This window comes from Elephantulus edwardii, unplaced genomic scaffold, assembly GCF_000299155.1.
Source record: "Elephantulus edwardii isolate Elephantulus edwardi_28Jun2011 unplaced genomic scaffold, EleEdw1.0 scaffold00354, whole genome shotgun sequence".
Taxonomy (NCBI): domain Eukaryota; kingdom Metazoa; phylum Chordata; class Mammalia; order Macroscelidea; family Macroscelididae; genus Elephantulus; species Elephantulus edwardii.
Genome location: NW_006400104.1, coordinates 358,542 through 373,627, shown reverse-complemented (window position 1 = coordinate 373,627; position 15,086 = coordinate 358,542). Strand labels below are relative to the sequence as shown.

Sequence of the window (15,086 nt, the reverse complement as noted above, 5' to 3'; positions counted from 1 at the left end):
AGTGGGCATCCTTGCCTAGTTCCTGTTCTTAAAGGGAATGCCTTTAACCTCTCTCCATTGAGAACGATGTTGGCTCTTGGCTTTTCATAAATACTTTTTACTATGTTGAAGAAATTCCCCTCTAATCCTATTTTGTTGAGTTCTTTCATCAGGAAAGGGTGTTGGATTTTGTCAAAGGCTTTTTCTGCACCAATTGATAGGATCATGTGGTTCTTTTTCTTTGCTTTGTTAATATGATGAATTACACTGATTGTTTTCCTTATGTTGAACCACCCTTGCATACCTGTTATAAAGCCCACTTGGTCATGATGGATTATTTCTTTGATGTATCGTTGAATTCTATTGGCCAGGATTTTATTCAGTATTGGAACTACCATTTCTTTAAGGATAGGTGCTAACAAGAAGTGAATGCATAAAGGCTAAAGGTTTAGATTCTTTCCCTAGATAGTCCAAATGGTCCTTAAGCAATTACTAACCCAAAGGTTGGCACTTTGACCCCACCCAGTGGAGCTAAGGGGGGGAAAAAATCTAGCAATCTGCTTCCATAAAGATTCCAGCCAAGAAAAATCTATGAGTCAGCACTGGTTTCTACCTCATGAGGTCACAATTACTTGGAATTAACTTGACAACAAATAGATTTGGTTTTTCTTGCTAAGAGTTAAATAGACCCAGAAAGAACAAGCAATGATGGATAGGGCTATAACAAGTTAAGATATTAGGGTCTCAATTTTGGACTTTTTTTTTAATTTAGCACAAGTGAAAAAAGTGTATTACATTAATGCAAAGGTGGCATGATTGGTGAAAAATAAAGACAGAAAGGAAAGAAGCCATTTTGAATTTTTAAAAGCAACCTACAGAAATGGTAACAAGAAAAATAAAGGAGATTTAAGAAAATACAATATAATGAATGGAACAAATATCTGGTAGAAAATAGATAACTTCCATTATTCTTTCAGAGCATTACGAGAATGGTCTCATCACATCATTCACTGTTACTAAATTCCAAGGCATGATGCATCAGTACTCCATTAGCATGACAGTATTTAATGGTGATAGAGAAAAGACACTCCTATTTCCTATTGAATTACTTCAGTCATTTCCTCCTTTATCTGCCTAATCTATGGGTTCATCCTGACTTGCTTAAAAGGTCTGAGACTTTATATAGATATGGAATATTTTCTACTCTTACAAACCAAGTCCTCTGATGCCTATTGAACCTTTTTTTTCTTGGCTCATTTTACCTTATCCAATCCTTGTTTGTCGTGCTATATTAAACTCTTAAGTCTGAAAGAAATTAAGAGATAAAAGATCCTCATAAATATTAAAACAAACTCACCAACTGGATGAGTGATGGTGTTCTGTAGGCTGGGAATAACAACAGAGTAGGTAGGTGAGCGGTAGGGATACATTGTAGGATTTGTAGAGATGATATTCTGTGTGGTACCAGAAAATACACTGGAAACACTGAGAGGGAACCGTTTCCGCTTCCCTGGACGAGGCTGATAAACCCAACCTATAGAAGAAGATATAATTATTTTTAACTAAAATGTGTAGACTATTTAAATAGTCCTTTTTGCATTAAAATCTAACACACTTCTAAGTTTTGTTTTTTAAATAAGTTATCATCTAATGTATGTTTTCCAGCTGTATCATACTATTGCTGTGAATGACTTCTTCATGTGCTTTTTTACCATACATATACACATAGCTCCTTTGGTCAATGTTATAATCTATAGTTCAAAAGAAAAATCACTGAACTCAAATACATAAACTTTTACCCTATAAAACAATGTCCCAATAAGACATTATTTATTTCCTATTTCCTCATTTTCCTCATTATCTTATAATTTAATGCATCGTTGCTACTATTTTTATGATTGGCTCAAGAACTCAAATTTTTCAGTTGATAGTTTCCAAATCGACAACTAAATTTCAAAGTCAGAATAGTGGGGCTATGGTAATTCTAAGCACTGTGTAACCAGAACAATTACTGGTTTCCTTAATTGCTGGTTTCCTTAATTGCTGATCTTTCTTTTAGAATCTCTTTGTTCCTATTTCGAAGAGGAAGGGAAAAATATTCTTTTCCTGGCATACAATGTTATGTTGGTTGTTCACTGTGCGCTTGCACACATTTAATCTCAGTGTCCTTATTGGTGGTGGGAATCGGACTCATTCAAAGATATATCATGATAGGGCTACGTATAGTCATCAGAAGACAAGACTATATTATGATAAACACATATTTATTAAACTGGAATGTGATGCTAATCCCTGAATTCTCATTATCTTGAAATGTGCATTTTCAAATTATGGTCTAGAAATACATTTCCGTTTTTCCTAGCCATTCAAATAAAGTTTAGAAGAGCCTGAAATGTTTTCATGATTCTCAGAATAAAAAACAACTCAGAAAGTAGAGCAAGTTTTAACCAAAACTAAACTTTCCAATAGCCTACTCTTGATTCTATTCAAGAAAACTTATTACCAGGACCAATACAATCATTACTATAAAATTAACCATAACTCTCTTTACCACATATATCAGACGAGAAAAAAGTGAACCACCTTGCTTTCCGTCCAATCTTTCAGGCTAATCTTTACCTAAGCAAATTTAAAAGCAATTAGAAAAAGGTTGTGTTCATTTCATTTGATTACCAGGAAATTCCTCTCTGTGCTTTTCTTTAATTTTTTGTGCTTCATCATAATATGGTTTCTTTTGTTCTTCACTAAGCTTGTTCCATTCTAACCCAAGTTGTACACTGATTTCTGCATTATTGGCTGCTGGGTTAGCCTTGGCTAGTGCTGGACGGTGGATCCTTGCCCAAACCATAAACGCGTTCATGGGTCGCTTCACATGACCATTTCTGTCCTTACTGAAGGGAGTATCTGGTATTCCTACACAACAGAAATGAACAAATTAAATTAATGTGATGTACACAATTTTAAAGTGAAGTGCACACTTGAATTCTATGTATATTTTTGTAAGTATCTTGAGAAAACAACAGACATTTTTCAACATAATTGGTATTTCCTAACTCTTTCAAGTTATTCAAGCAGTTGAATAACTCTTTTTCCTCAAATAGAGCAAATAACGTGCTAGTTGAGGACACAGTAAATTGCTAATTTACTAGTTCTTGAACGTTATCACTATCTGTAAAAACAATAGTTTATTTCCCATTAAAAATATTCTATCATAAAGGGCATATTCATGGATATATAATATCCACGATTACAATTCTACTATTGTTTGTTATAGAAGGAGAATTGATGCCTTTGAGCTGTGGTGCTGGAGAAGAGTATTGAGGATACCATGGACTGCTAGGAAAACAAATAGATTCATCCTGGAAAGGATTAAACCGGGCTGCTCCTTGGAGGCAAGGATTCTCACTTTGGACATGTTGTCAGGAGAGACCGGTCCTTGGAGAAGGACATCATGCTTGGGAAGGTGGAAGGACAGCGCAGGAGGAAAAGGCCCTCTATGAGGTGGATTGATTCAGTAACTGGGGTAATCGGGATGGGAGAGTTAGAGGCAGTGCGACTGGCACAGGACAGAGCAGAGTTTAGGGCTATTGTGCATAGGGTCGCTATAAGTCTCAAGTGACTCGACGGCACATAACAACAACAGCAATATACCATCTAATCAGAACTGACCCATTGCTGACCCCCCAACGGGTTTTCAGAGGCAGTGAATCACCTGTTCATCTTTTCCCACAGAGCAGCTGGTGGATTAGAACCACATGCCTTCAGATTGGCAGCATAGCTCCATACCACTAGGCCACCAGAGCTTCCTGAATTCTATTATTAGGTAAACCAAATCCAACCAGACCAGTTATGGTTGGTTCCAATTTACAGAGACCCTATATGGCAGATGGTTAATTGTCCCATAAGGTTTCTAACATGGTGAACCTTTAGGAAGCAGATTGACAATCTTTCTCTTGCTGACAGACTGGTGGGTTCACGTTTCTGTGATCAGCCAAGCACTTACCCACTGTGCCACTAGAGTTCCATAGCATTTGATAGCCTTGCCGTTGAGTTTATTCTGACAGTGACCCTGTAGAGCTTTCCCCTTGGTTTCCAAGGCTATACGTTTTCACAGAAGCAGACTGCTGCATCTTTCTCCCAGAAGGCAATTGGTGGGCTCAAATAGGCCAGTGTCACTAGGCCCCCTAAATGTATAAAGGAGCTTATTTACATGTCATTAGAGTGTTCATTCAAGCCAAAAATATTAATATTATACCCTTAGTTTTCTTTCTGGGTGCTCTGTAATGTCATCTACAGGGAGTTTCACTGCTAATTACAAGACTTTGCCTTTCTGGTGATTCAAATCCACCAGTGGCCTTGAGAAATATGGATAAGCAATCTCCTCCTGTGCTACTACAGCCTCCGCAACCCGAAAGAGGGTCAGTTCCTACTCAATGGCAATGAGAGTGAGAGAGAGGGAGGAAGAACTATTTCATAAGATTTAAAGTGCTGAAGCTCCTGTCCAGGTGGATTGTCATCACTAGTCCCATGTACTAGGAGGAAAACAAAGCAAAAATATTACAAGTGACTTACTGAGAACCACAGAACCAAGTAAAGTTACAATAAAGAAGTTGGCGAAGTTCACATCTTTAGGGTTCATCAAAAACAAGTGCATAGGAAAAATGGGGGTAGCTCTGGTGGCCTAGTGAATAAGGAGTTGCTCAATAAATCCAAAGGTGGGTGATTTGAATCTACTACCCATTCAGTGGGAGGAAAATGAGTACTCTCTTCCCATGAGATTTGCTGCTGAAAACTCGTTAGAGGGCCAGCAATGAGTCATTGTGAAGGTACATACATAACAACAGAAAAGGGGTGGGGGGGAACCTTCCTACAAATTTCCTATAGTTCACTAGAGTTACTCAATTCATAATCTTTTTTAAAATGTACAAAGGATGAAATAAGTACAATAAATAAATAAATAAGACCTTTCAAAAATGAAAATAAAGTTTAAAAACAAAAGACTCATATGAGTAAAATAAATACAAGTTAATGAAATATAAAGATTACTATGAATTTCTACAACATTCATTGACATTTAGCTAAATATAAGAATTTGCTACTTTTAAAAAATACTGAATAGAAATATCTATTGGTAGTAATTTGTAAAAACAATTTTTCCAGCTTATTCTACAATATTTTCAATTGCTTTTCATCTGTCTTTGCTTTTGAAAGAGTTAAGTATGAGAGTGCTAAACTTATTTTCTTCTCCTGGAAAAGGTTTACTGCTGACTTAAAAAAAAGAGTCCCTGTAATGTATAAACATTCCTCTTTCTTGAGAAAAAGGTTTGCTACTTATTTTCTATGCTGATCATTTGTAGCAGATAAACCTGGAGCGGTGTCTAGCTAAAGACTATTTTGCATATAACCATTAGTTATATCCAATTCTTGGACATTTATTGGACCTTAAAACATATTTTCTTCTGATGTTTGGGAATCGTTAGCTTGTTAGTGTATTTTGGGTACAAGTTATTCGGCAGTGATACCTGTGCAGCCTTTGCCCTGAAAAGAATCAGTTCCATGATATTATTTTCCTAGTTTAGGCTTCTGAACTGCTGACATGTCAGCTATTGGGACAACAATGGCGAAGTTAGGAAAATAGATTCCCTGCCGTCTAATACCTGCATCTGAGGGAAGCACGGTGAGTGGGACATCTTTAGTTTCAATTTTTACAGAAGGTTCCAATAAGGACTGCATTTTAATAGGCACAGGTGTCAGGGGAACCTTGGTCAATCTTATCAGTTCTGAGGGTGGAGGTCCCTGAAATTGGATCCGGGTCCCAGGGAGGACCGTGTGAAGTGTCAAAGGGATCCTGAGATCTTGCTGATGTGACCCAAAGGCGCTGGCAGGCGGGGCCAGGATGACTTCCTTGCTGTTATGGATCAAGTCACTGCGCGGGGGCTCCGAACTGAGACTGCAGTCTCCGTGGAGTCTCTCGGATTCCTCCGTTTTAATGGCTTCTTCTCTGATTGTCACCAGGCTCTTGTCTTCGCCGACTTTCTCCACATTCCTCATGACCTCCTCGGCCTCCAATTTGACCTTCTCCTCTTCTTGCCCGCTGTCGAGGGCCAGCCCGGGGTCTTCCACTTTAGCTACTCCCGAAGGTCTGGATCCAGTCTCGACGACCCTCCAAGGCCCCGATGACCATTCCGAGCCAGGCCCAGCCTCCTGCTTCTCCACCTTGACCTGCAGCGCTCGGGGCTGCGCCGACTGCACTTCGGGCCTGCAGGGGGCGCCCTCGGTCATGGGCGGCGGCGGCTGCGGGAGCAAGACAAGCTCTGGCCTCAATTGCACCAATCGCGCCTGCGCAGGAGAGGCAGCCGCCGCTTCGTCCCGCGCTGGAGGCAGTGGTGGCCCAGGTGGCAGCAGGAGCACCTGTTCTGGCTTCACCTGCAGCAGCCGCCGGGCCGCAGGCGGTATATCGGACCCCTGTGCCTCTCCGCACGAAGAGGCTACGGTTACAGTGGCGGCCCCACAAGAGGCTGGAGGTGACTGGGAGGCCTCGACGGCCGCTGCCTTAAAAGAGGCACTCTCCACAGGCAGCGGGGGCACAGCGGGGCGCAAAGGGCGCGGAGGGGTCGTCCGAGGCAGTTGGCGCGCCTGATGCGGAGGCTCCTGCCTGGCTCTCTCCATTGGGGGAGGGGGCCGCCCGGGCTGGTCCCTGTCGGGATTGTGAGCTCAGCCGTTTGTTGGCGACCTTCGCCCTCCCCCTTTCAGTTAAGACCCTTCCAAGGATTTTGCTACCCAGAACCCTACGCGGTTCAAAAATGCTGTCCTGAGCTTGGTCACACCCAATCACAACCGCCTGGGGATTCCTGGACCGCCAATCACAAAGCTCTCTCCTGCCCCACCCGCCTCTGCCTGTTGCCACGTGCTTGATCCTCGAATCACCCGTTGTGGCTGGGGCCACAGCACGTGCTGCTCATTTTCCCCTGTGGCCCTCCCTCTCTTCCGGAGTTCTCTTCCGGCAATTGCCCTTAGTTACCCCTCCCCCTGCCCGCACCAGCCCACAATGGTGTTACCCAGGAAACCAAGTGGTTCCAGGCCACACTCCTGAGGGAATAAAGGCATGCAGAAAGGTGCGCAGAAAGAATGCACGAATTGATGGTTCCTGCACCCAGAGTCTCTGAAGGTCTAGTTAGAAGGGGAAATTCCTCAAACATCTCAATAAGACCATCGGTTGGACTCTGTAAGAAGAGCAGTTGAGTTAGTGTTGTGATTGTGCTAGTTAAATGTACATTTAATCACCTGATCCTGTAGTCTCTACTTTCAAAATGCACTCCAAAGTCATTTTTTTCTTTGGGTCACCAAGGCTACCACAGTCTTGTAAGATCCCGCTATCTTTCCCTTGAATATTACAATATCCTTGTCTTTTTACCATTGTCCTACTACATTCTAGATTCCGGTGATACTTAAAAAATACTAATCTGGTTGTGTCATACCCTTGGGTTTCCAATGGCTACATGAAAGAAAAGAAAATCCTTAGCAAAGCTTCTAAAGGCCGGAGTCTCCTAGGCTTTGCCACCCACAACTCCTCCTTCCCATTTGTAGTCAAGACTTTGTTGGTTTCAGCCACAATGGTGTTGAAGCTTTCCCTTTCCTATCACAGGATCTTTGAAACTTCTATCTTTGACACTACTAATATTTCAGATAGTTCAACAGCCTTCTCTAACTCTGAAAACAAATCTACTTTACATTGTCGTATTTGTTTTGTTTCTTCTAAAGTGCTTACCAAAATTTGTAGTTATATTTTTCTTTGTACCATAATTCTACTGCCTGTTCTTGAGTGCAAAACTGTGTGTGTTTTCCTAATCATGAACTCCTAATATCAAGCAGTGAAACTGACTGGCATACGTGAGGAATTTAATAAATACTTGTTGAGTAAATAAATAAAATCACCACCGACCAATCATACGCTGATAATAATCACTACCTATCGGGTTGATATGAGTCAGGATGGACCCATCAGCAATGGGCTTAGTCCTAGTCTGTTAACAAGGGCATCAGGAACGACTAACTTCTAGAAGTGGGCTTGTTTAATAAAATAGAGAGGGTCAATGAAAAGGAAAGAAGCCCTCAATGAGAGTAATTGAAAGAGTAGTCACAGCAATGGACTCAAACGTCCGAATATAAAAACAACACAAAGGACCAGAGAATGTTTCCTCTATTAAAAATAAGGTCCCCATGAATTGAAGCCAACTGGATGCCAACTAACGACAATGTCATGGTCTTACTCTATGCTAAAATCTGTGGATGATGCAAACAATAAATGCACACACTACTAACAAAAAAGTTGATCATTTGATCCGATCCAGAGATATTTTAAGGGAGGTCTGATGGCCTAGTGAGGAAGGAGTTGTGCTGCCAACACAAAAGAACATGTTTAAAATCCGCAAGCTGCTCTTTGGGAAAGATGGGCAGTCTCCTGCTGTGTAATTTAACTGCCTCTGAAAGCCTGTAAGACAGTCAGCTGTATGTTTGAACTCAATGGTACATAACTACAACAAGAAATCTTATCCAAGAAGAGGCTTCCATGGACATCAGTCATGGAAAACCTTATGGAACACAGTTCTAATTGACTTGATTAGAACTGCCTTGAGTTGGGGCTGATTACGGTTGGTTTTTGAACTTTTTTTAAACTACTATTGTAGACATAGCCCCATGTCCTTTCTATTCTTATGCCTCTCCTTTTACTAGAACTGTGTTTATTAACATTCAACATCACCCAAAAAGATAAATCTAATTATTATTATTATTTATTATTCTTTAAATATTAATATTTGCTAGATTTCTAAATTACTTCCTGATATAAAGCGATAGCTTTCTCTTTAAGCCGTTGAACTGTGCAGCCAAGACAAGTTATTTCTCAAATAACTTCCCCAACTCTCTTAATTGTTGTTGTTGTTGTTGTTATGTGCTGTCGAGTTGCCTTTACCTATGTACAACAGCCCTAAACCCTGCTCTATCCTGTGCAGTCTTACTGTTTCTGAAACACCTAACCCCATTCCACCAGTCACTGAATCATTCCATCTCATCGAGGGTCTTCCTCTCCTGCGCCGTCCCTCCACGCTCCCAAGCATGACGTTCCTCTCCAAGGACTGATTTCGCCTTGCAACATGTCCAAAGTATGTCAAACTACATTTCAGAATCCTTACCTCCAAGGAGCAGCCTGGCTTCACCTTCTCCAGGATGAACTTGTTTGTTCTCCTAGCAGTCCATGGTATATTCAGTACTCTTCTCCAACAAGACAGCTAAAAGGTATCAATTCTCCTTCTATCATCCCTAGTCATTGTCAGCTTTCTGATGCATAGCAAGTAATTACAAAGACTTACATTGCCTGCATCAGGTGCACCTTAGTCTCCAGACTGACATGGTTACTCTTCAGTACTTTGGAGAGGTCTCTGACAGCAGACTTTCCTAATGCAATCCATTGTTTAATTTCCTGGATGCTGGTACCAAGAGTGTTGATTGTGCAGCCAAGCAAACTAAAGCTGTTAACAATCTCAATTTCCTCACCATCTATCATGATGCTGCCAATCGGCCCAGTGATGAGAATATTTGTTTTCTTGATGTTGAACTTCAATCTGCCTTGAAGCCTGCAGTCCTTGACCTTCTGCAGCAAGCACTTTAGGTCCTCCTCAGTTTCAGCAAGCAGGATTGTGTCATATGCATAACACAGATTGTTAATGAGTCTACCTCCAATTTTGATGCCACTCTTCTCCTCATAGAGCCCAGCCTCCTGTTAGGACACATCCCAGGCATACACCCTTCTGTTCTGATGACTACCTCCTGGCCCAAGTATAGTTTTTGCATAAGCACATTCAAGTGTTCTGGGATTCCCGTTCTTCTCAGAGTCAGCCACAGCTTGTTGTGATCCACACAGTCAAATGCCTTTACATAATCAATAAAACACAGGTAGACATTCCTCTAGCACTCTCTGTTTTCAGCCAAGATCTATTACGCATTTTAAAATGTGACGAGCAGGAGGCCTGTATATGGCAAGTAGACAAGGGCAATTGTTCGCTAACATTATTTTCTCAGTAAACATTGCATCTATAAAAATTACTAACATTTCCAAAGAGGTTGTTTATGGGGTTTGTATTTGTCAATCCTTACCATATTATGAAGAAAAACTGAAAACTTTAAAAATATTTATTCAATTAAAATAAGTCATTATATGTCAGCATAACACAATTTCCTAAAAATACGAAACCCATGCACCTACCAACAACACTTCCTACCTAAGTCTAAAGAGCAGCATTACCTTACATTTTGTGAGTTTAATATCTGTCTTCATAATAATATCTGTATTTCCATGTGCTTGTGCATTCCTTTCACTATAATTCACACATCAGGTAGACAATGGGAAACATCACTATGAACCTTGTGAGGGAATGATCAAAAAAGGGCAAATATTGTCTTTGAATTCTTTTGAGAATAGTCTTAACCTAGCAGTCTCCCTGAAAAGCTCTAAGAAATGTCAAACTAAGGTTAAAATGAAAAGAGCTAGGCATATGAATAAGCCAATTCTGATAAAAGAGACAAAAAAAAAAGTCAAGTTAACATTTTGTGCATGTTCCTATCTGATGTATTAATTTTTGAAAGGTAATGTGAAAATCCTCGGTGACAACAATACAAACAATACCTTGGGAATGCATTTTAAGCAGAAAGCATTGGGAAAAAAGTCCACCAAAATAACCTAGTTTTGTATTAGGGAGTGCTAGTGCCCTACTACAAACATAGGTTATACATAGGGTTTTCAAAGCCCTGTTATTTCAGAAATGGATGGCAAGTCCTTCTTCCTAATCTGTCTTAATTTGCGTACTCAGCTTTAGAGCAGTATTTAACAGATAAGCATTTTATCCAAAAGAGCTAATGAGACTATTCACATAACAAATCAGGTGTTGAAATGTGCAAAGAGCTGGAATTGGAAAACCAAAAGGGATTAGTTTGCTCAGCATTTCTTAAGCTGAAAGAAATGAAGGACAAATTCAAGCGTTCAATACTTATAGGATGCTGTGGGCAGAATATTGAATTACCTAGGAAGCAACAAAAGAAGATAGAAGGTGTACACAGAGTTATTATACCAAAATTAATTTGCTGACATAGCAGAATTTCATGAAATAACGTATGATCAAGGGCCTATGGTGATGAAGGAGGAAGCTCCAGCTGCTATGAAGGAATTGGCAAAAAATAAGGCTCAAGGAATTGATGGAATACCAATTGACATATTTTAACAAATAGATGCTGCCCTGACACCCTCACTAGGTTGTGCCAAGAAATTTGGAGGACAACTACCTAGCCAACTGACTGGAAAAAAAATCCATATTTATTTCGATTAAACAACAAAAACAAAGATGATCCAACAGTTGTTGTTGCTGTTGTTGTTATGTGCTGTTGAGTGGCTTGTGACTCATAGCGACCCTATGTACAAGAGCCCTAGATCCTGCTCTATCCTGTGCCAACCTCACTGTCTCCAACACACCTACTCCCACCACTCCAATCACTAAATAGATCCATCTTATTGAGGGTCTTCCTCCCCTCCACTGTCCCTCCACTCTCCCAAACATGATGTCCCTCTCCAAGGACTGGCCCCTCCTTGCAACATGCCCAAAGTATGTCAGACAAAGCTTCAGAATCCTTGCCTCCAAGTAACACCCCAGCTTCACCCTCTCCAGGACAAACTTGTTTGTTCTCCTAGCAGTCCATGATATATTCAATACTCTTCTCCAGCACCACAGCTCAAAGGCATCAATTCTCTTTCTATCATCTCTAATCACTGTCCAGCTCTCCTATGCATAGCACGCAATTGTGAAGACTATATATAGCCCGGATTAGGTGCACTTTATTCTCCAGCCTGACGTTATTGCTCTTAAGTACTCTGGAGAGATCCCTGGCAGCTGACTTTCCCAATGAGAGTGGAAATTATTGAACAATATCATTAATAGCACATGCAAGCAAGACTCTGATGAAGATTATTTTTTAAAAAGTGACTGGAGCGGGGAGAAAAGTGCAACAATGAATGAATGGAATTCCAAAATCTCTGTAGATGTTCATTGAAATTAAATAAACAAATAAATAAATAAATAAAGATTTCATTTTAATTGAAATTTTTAAAAAAGTGACTGGAACAGCACATCAACAAAGAACAGCTAGATGTGTAGGCTGGGTTTAGAAGAAGCTATGGCACTAGGGACATTGTAGCCAATGTTAGATGGATCTTAGCTGCAAAGAGAGAGTACCAGAGGAATGTCTGTGTTTCATTGCCTGTGCAAAGGCATTTGACTGTGTGGATCACAACAAACTGTGGCTAACTTTGAGAAGAATGGGAATTCCAGAACACTTGATTGTGCTTATGCAAAACCTATACTTGGACCAGGAGGCAGTCCCCAGAACAGAGCAAGGAAATACTGTGCGGTTCAAAATCTGGAAGGATGTACCCCAGATGTGTCATATTTCCATATCTTTTCAATCTATATGCAGAACAGATCATCTGAGAGGCTGGGCTCTATGAGGAAGAATGTGGCATTAGGACCAGAAGAAGACTTATCAACAAACTGCAATATGCAGATGACACAACCTTGCTTGCTGAAACTGAGGAGGACCTGAAGCGCTTGCTGCAGAGGGTCAAGAATTGTAACCTTTGATATGGATTGAAATTCAACATCAGGAAGACAAAGATTCTCACCAATGGGCCAATTGACAATATTATAAGAGACAGTGATGAAATTCAGATTGTAAATAGCTTAAGCTTGCTTGGCTCCACAATCAACACTCTTGGTACCAGCAGCCAGGAAATCTAAAGACAAATTTCACTGGGAAAATCTAATGTCAGGAACCTTTCTACAGTACCAAGAAGCAAATAGGTACACCTGAGCCAAGCTATAGTCTTCACAATTACTTGTCCAGAGAGCTGGACAATGACTAACCATGATAGAAGAAGAAGAATTTATACCTTAGAGCTGTGGTGCTGGAGAAGAGTACTGAACATACCATGAACTGTTAAGAGAACAAATAAGTCTGTCTTGAAGAGGATAAAACCAGGATGCTTCTTGGAGGCAAGGATTTGGAGACTGTCTCACATGGATATCATGTTTGGAAGGGTGGAGGGACAGCTCAAGAGAGAAAGACCCTAGATGAGACGGACTGACTCAGTTATAATAGCAACTTACATGCTAAACATATGTGAAAGCTGGAGTGGCGTCCACTTTCTATACAATATGCCTCTGGAAATTCTATAAACTTTGAAAAATGACAATAGTTATAGAAAGGCTTAAGGTCTTTTGTTCATAGGGTAGCTATGAGTCATGCTTGACTTGATGTCAATCTACAACATTGCTATTATTGTTGTTGCTGTTGTTGTTGTTATGTGCCATCAAGTAGCCTGCAACTTATGGTGACCTTATGTACAATAGCTCTGAAGCCTGCCCTGTCATGAACCAGTCTCACTGACTCCGACACAACTACTCCCATTACTCTAGTTCCTGGATCAATCCATCTCATCCCGGGTCTTCCTCCCCTGTACTGTTCCTCCATTCTTCTAAGAATAATGTCTTTCTCCAAGAATTGGTCCCTTCTGGCTGCATGCCCGAAGTATTTGATACAGAACTTCAAAATCCTAGCCTCTAAGGAGAAACTTGGTTTCACCCTCCCCAAGACAGATCTATTTTTTTTCCTAGCACTTCATGTTATATTCAAGACTCTTCTCCAGAATCACAACTCATAGGCTTCTTCAATCATCCTCAGTCATTATCCAGCTCTCTGATGCATAACAAGTAATTTTGAAGACCATGGAGTGGATCAGGTGAACCTTAGTCTCTAGACTAACATCATTGCTTCTTGGTACTCTGAAAAGGTCCCTGACAACAGATTTACCTAATGCATTTTGACTTTTGATTTCCTGACTGCTGGTGCAAATGTGTTGATTGTGGAGCTGAGCAAGCTGTAACTGTTAACAGTCTCAATCTCTTCACCATCTATCATGATGCTGCCAATTGGCACAGAGATGAAAATCTTTGTTTTCTTGGTATTGAGTTTCAATCCATATTGAAGGCTGAAGTCCTTGACTTTCTGCAGCAATCACTTCAGGTCCTCCTCAGTTTCAACAAGCAGGGTTGTGTCATCTGCATAACACAGATTGTTGATGAGTCTTCCTCAATCTTGATGCCACATTTCTCCACTTAGAGCTCAGCCTCCCAGATAATCTGTTCTGCATATAGGTTGAAAAGGTATGGAGATAGGACATATCCCTGGCGTACACCATTCCCAATTTTTAACCATACAGTGTTTCCCTGCTCTGTTCTGATGACTGTCTCCTGGTCCAAGTATAAGTTTCATATAACCATGATCAAATGTTCTGGGATTCCCATTCTACTCAGAGTTAGCCACAGTTTGTTATGGTCCATGTAGTCAAATGCCTTTGCATAGTCAATGGAACACAGATAGACATTCCTCTGGTACTTTCTGCTTTCATCTGAGATCCATCTAACATTATCTAGAATATTCCTACTAGCACAGCCTCTTCTAAACCCAGCCTGCATTTCTGGCAGTTCCCTGTTGATGTGCTGTTCCAGTCCTTTTTTTTTTTAACAATTTTTGGTAGAATCTTGCTTGTATGTAATATTATTGATATTTTTCAATAATTTCTGCACTCTGTCAGAGCATGATCAATTACATCTGTGGAAAGAACCACTGGAGAAGCTCAATATTAGCTGTGAAAACTAGGCCACGTGTTGATTGTGGAACAGACCACCAACTACTCATATGCAAGTTCAATCTGAAGCTAACTAAAATTAAATCAAATTCACAGGCACCAAAATTTAACCTTCACACTATTCCACTTGAATTTCAAAACCATCTCAGGAACAGGTTTGAGGCCTTGAGCACTTATGAATGAAGACCAGATAAACTGTAGGAGGATATAAAGAATATCATCCAGGAAGAGTGCAGAGGGTCATTACAAAGGCAGAGGAGAAAGAAAAGACCAAGAGAGATGTCAGAAGAGACTCTGAATACTGCACTAGAGGGCTGAGAAGCCAAAGCAGAGGAAAGTAATCAAGATATTAAGGAGC

General features: G+C 40.5%; 1 protein-coding gene across 1 annotated transcript in view; it reads right to left on the bottom strand.

Moving 5' to 3' along the window:
* Positions 1 to 6,648, bottom strand: part of SOX30 (SRY (sex determining region Y)-box 30) — an 89,972-nt gene extending 83,324 nt beyond the window's left edge. Inside the window, exons 1-3 of the mRNA XM_006901969.1 lie at positions 5,637 to 6,648; positions 2,653 to 2,892; positions 1,337 to 1,513 (exon numbers count right to left, since the gene is read on the bottom strand). Of these exons, the coding sequence (XP_006902031.1) occupies positions 1,337 to 1,513; positions 2,653 to 2,892; positions 5,637 to 6,648 (1,429 nt within the window). The remainder of the gene's footprint in view (positions 1 to 1,336; positions 1,514 to 2,652; positions 2,893 to 5,636) is intronic.
* Positions 6,649 to 15,086: the final 8,438 nt, after the last annotated feature.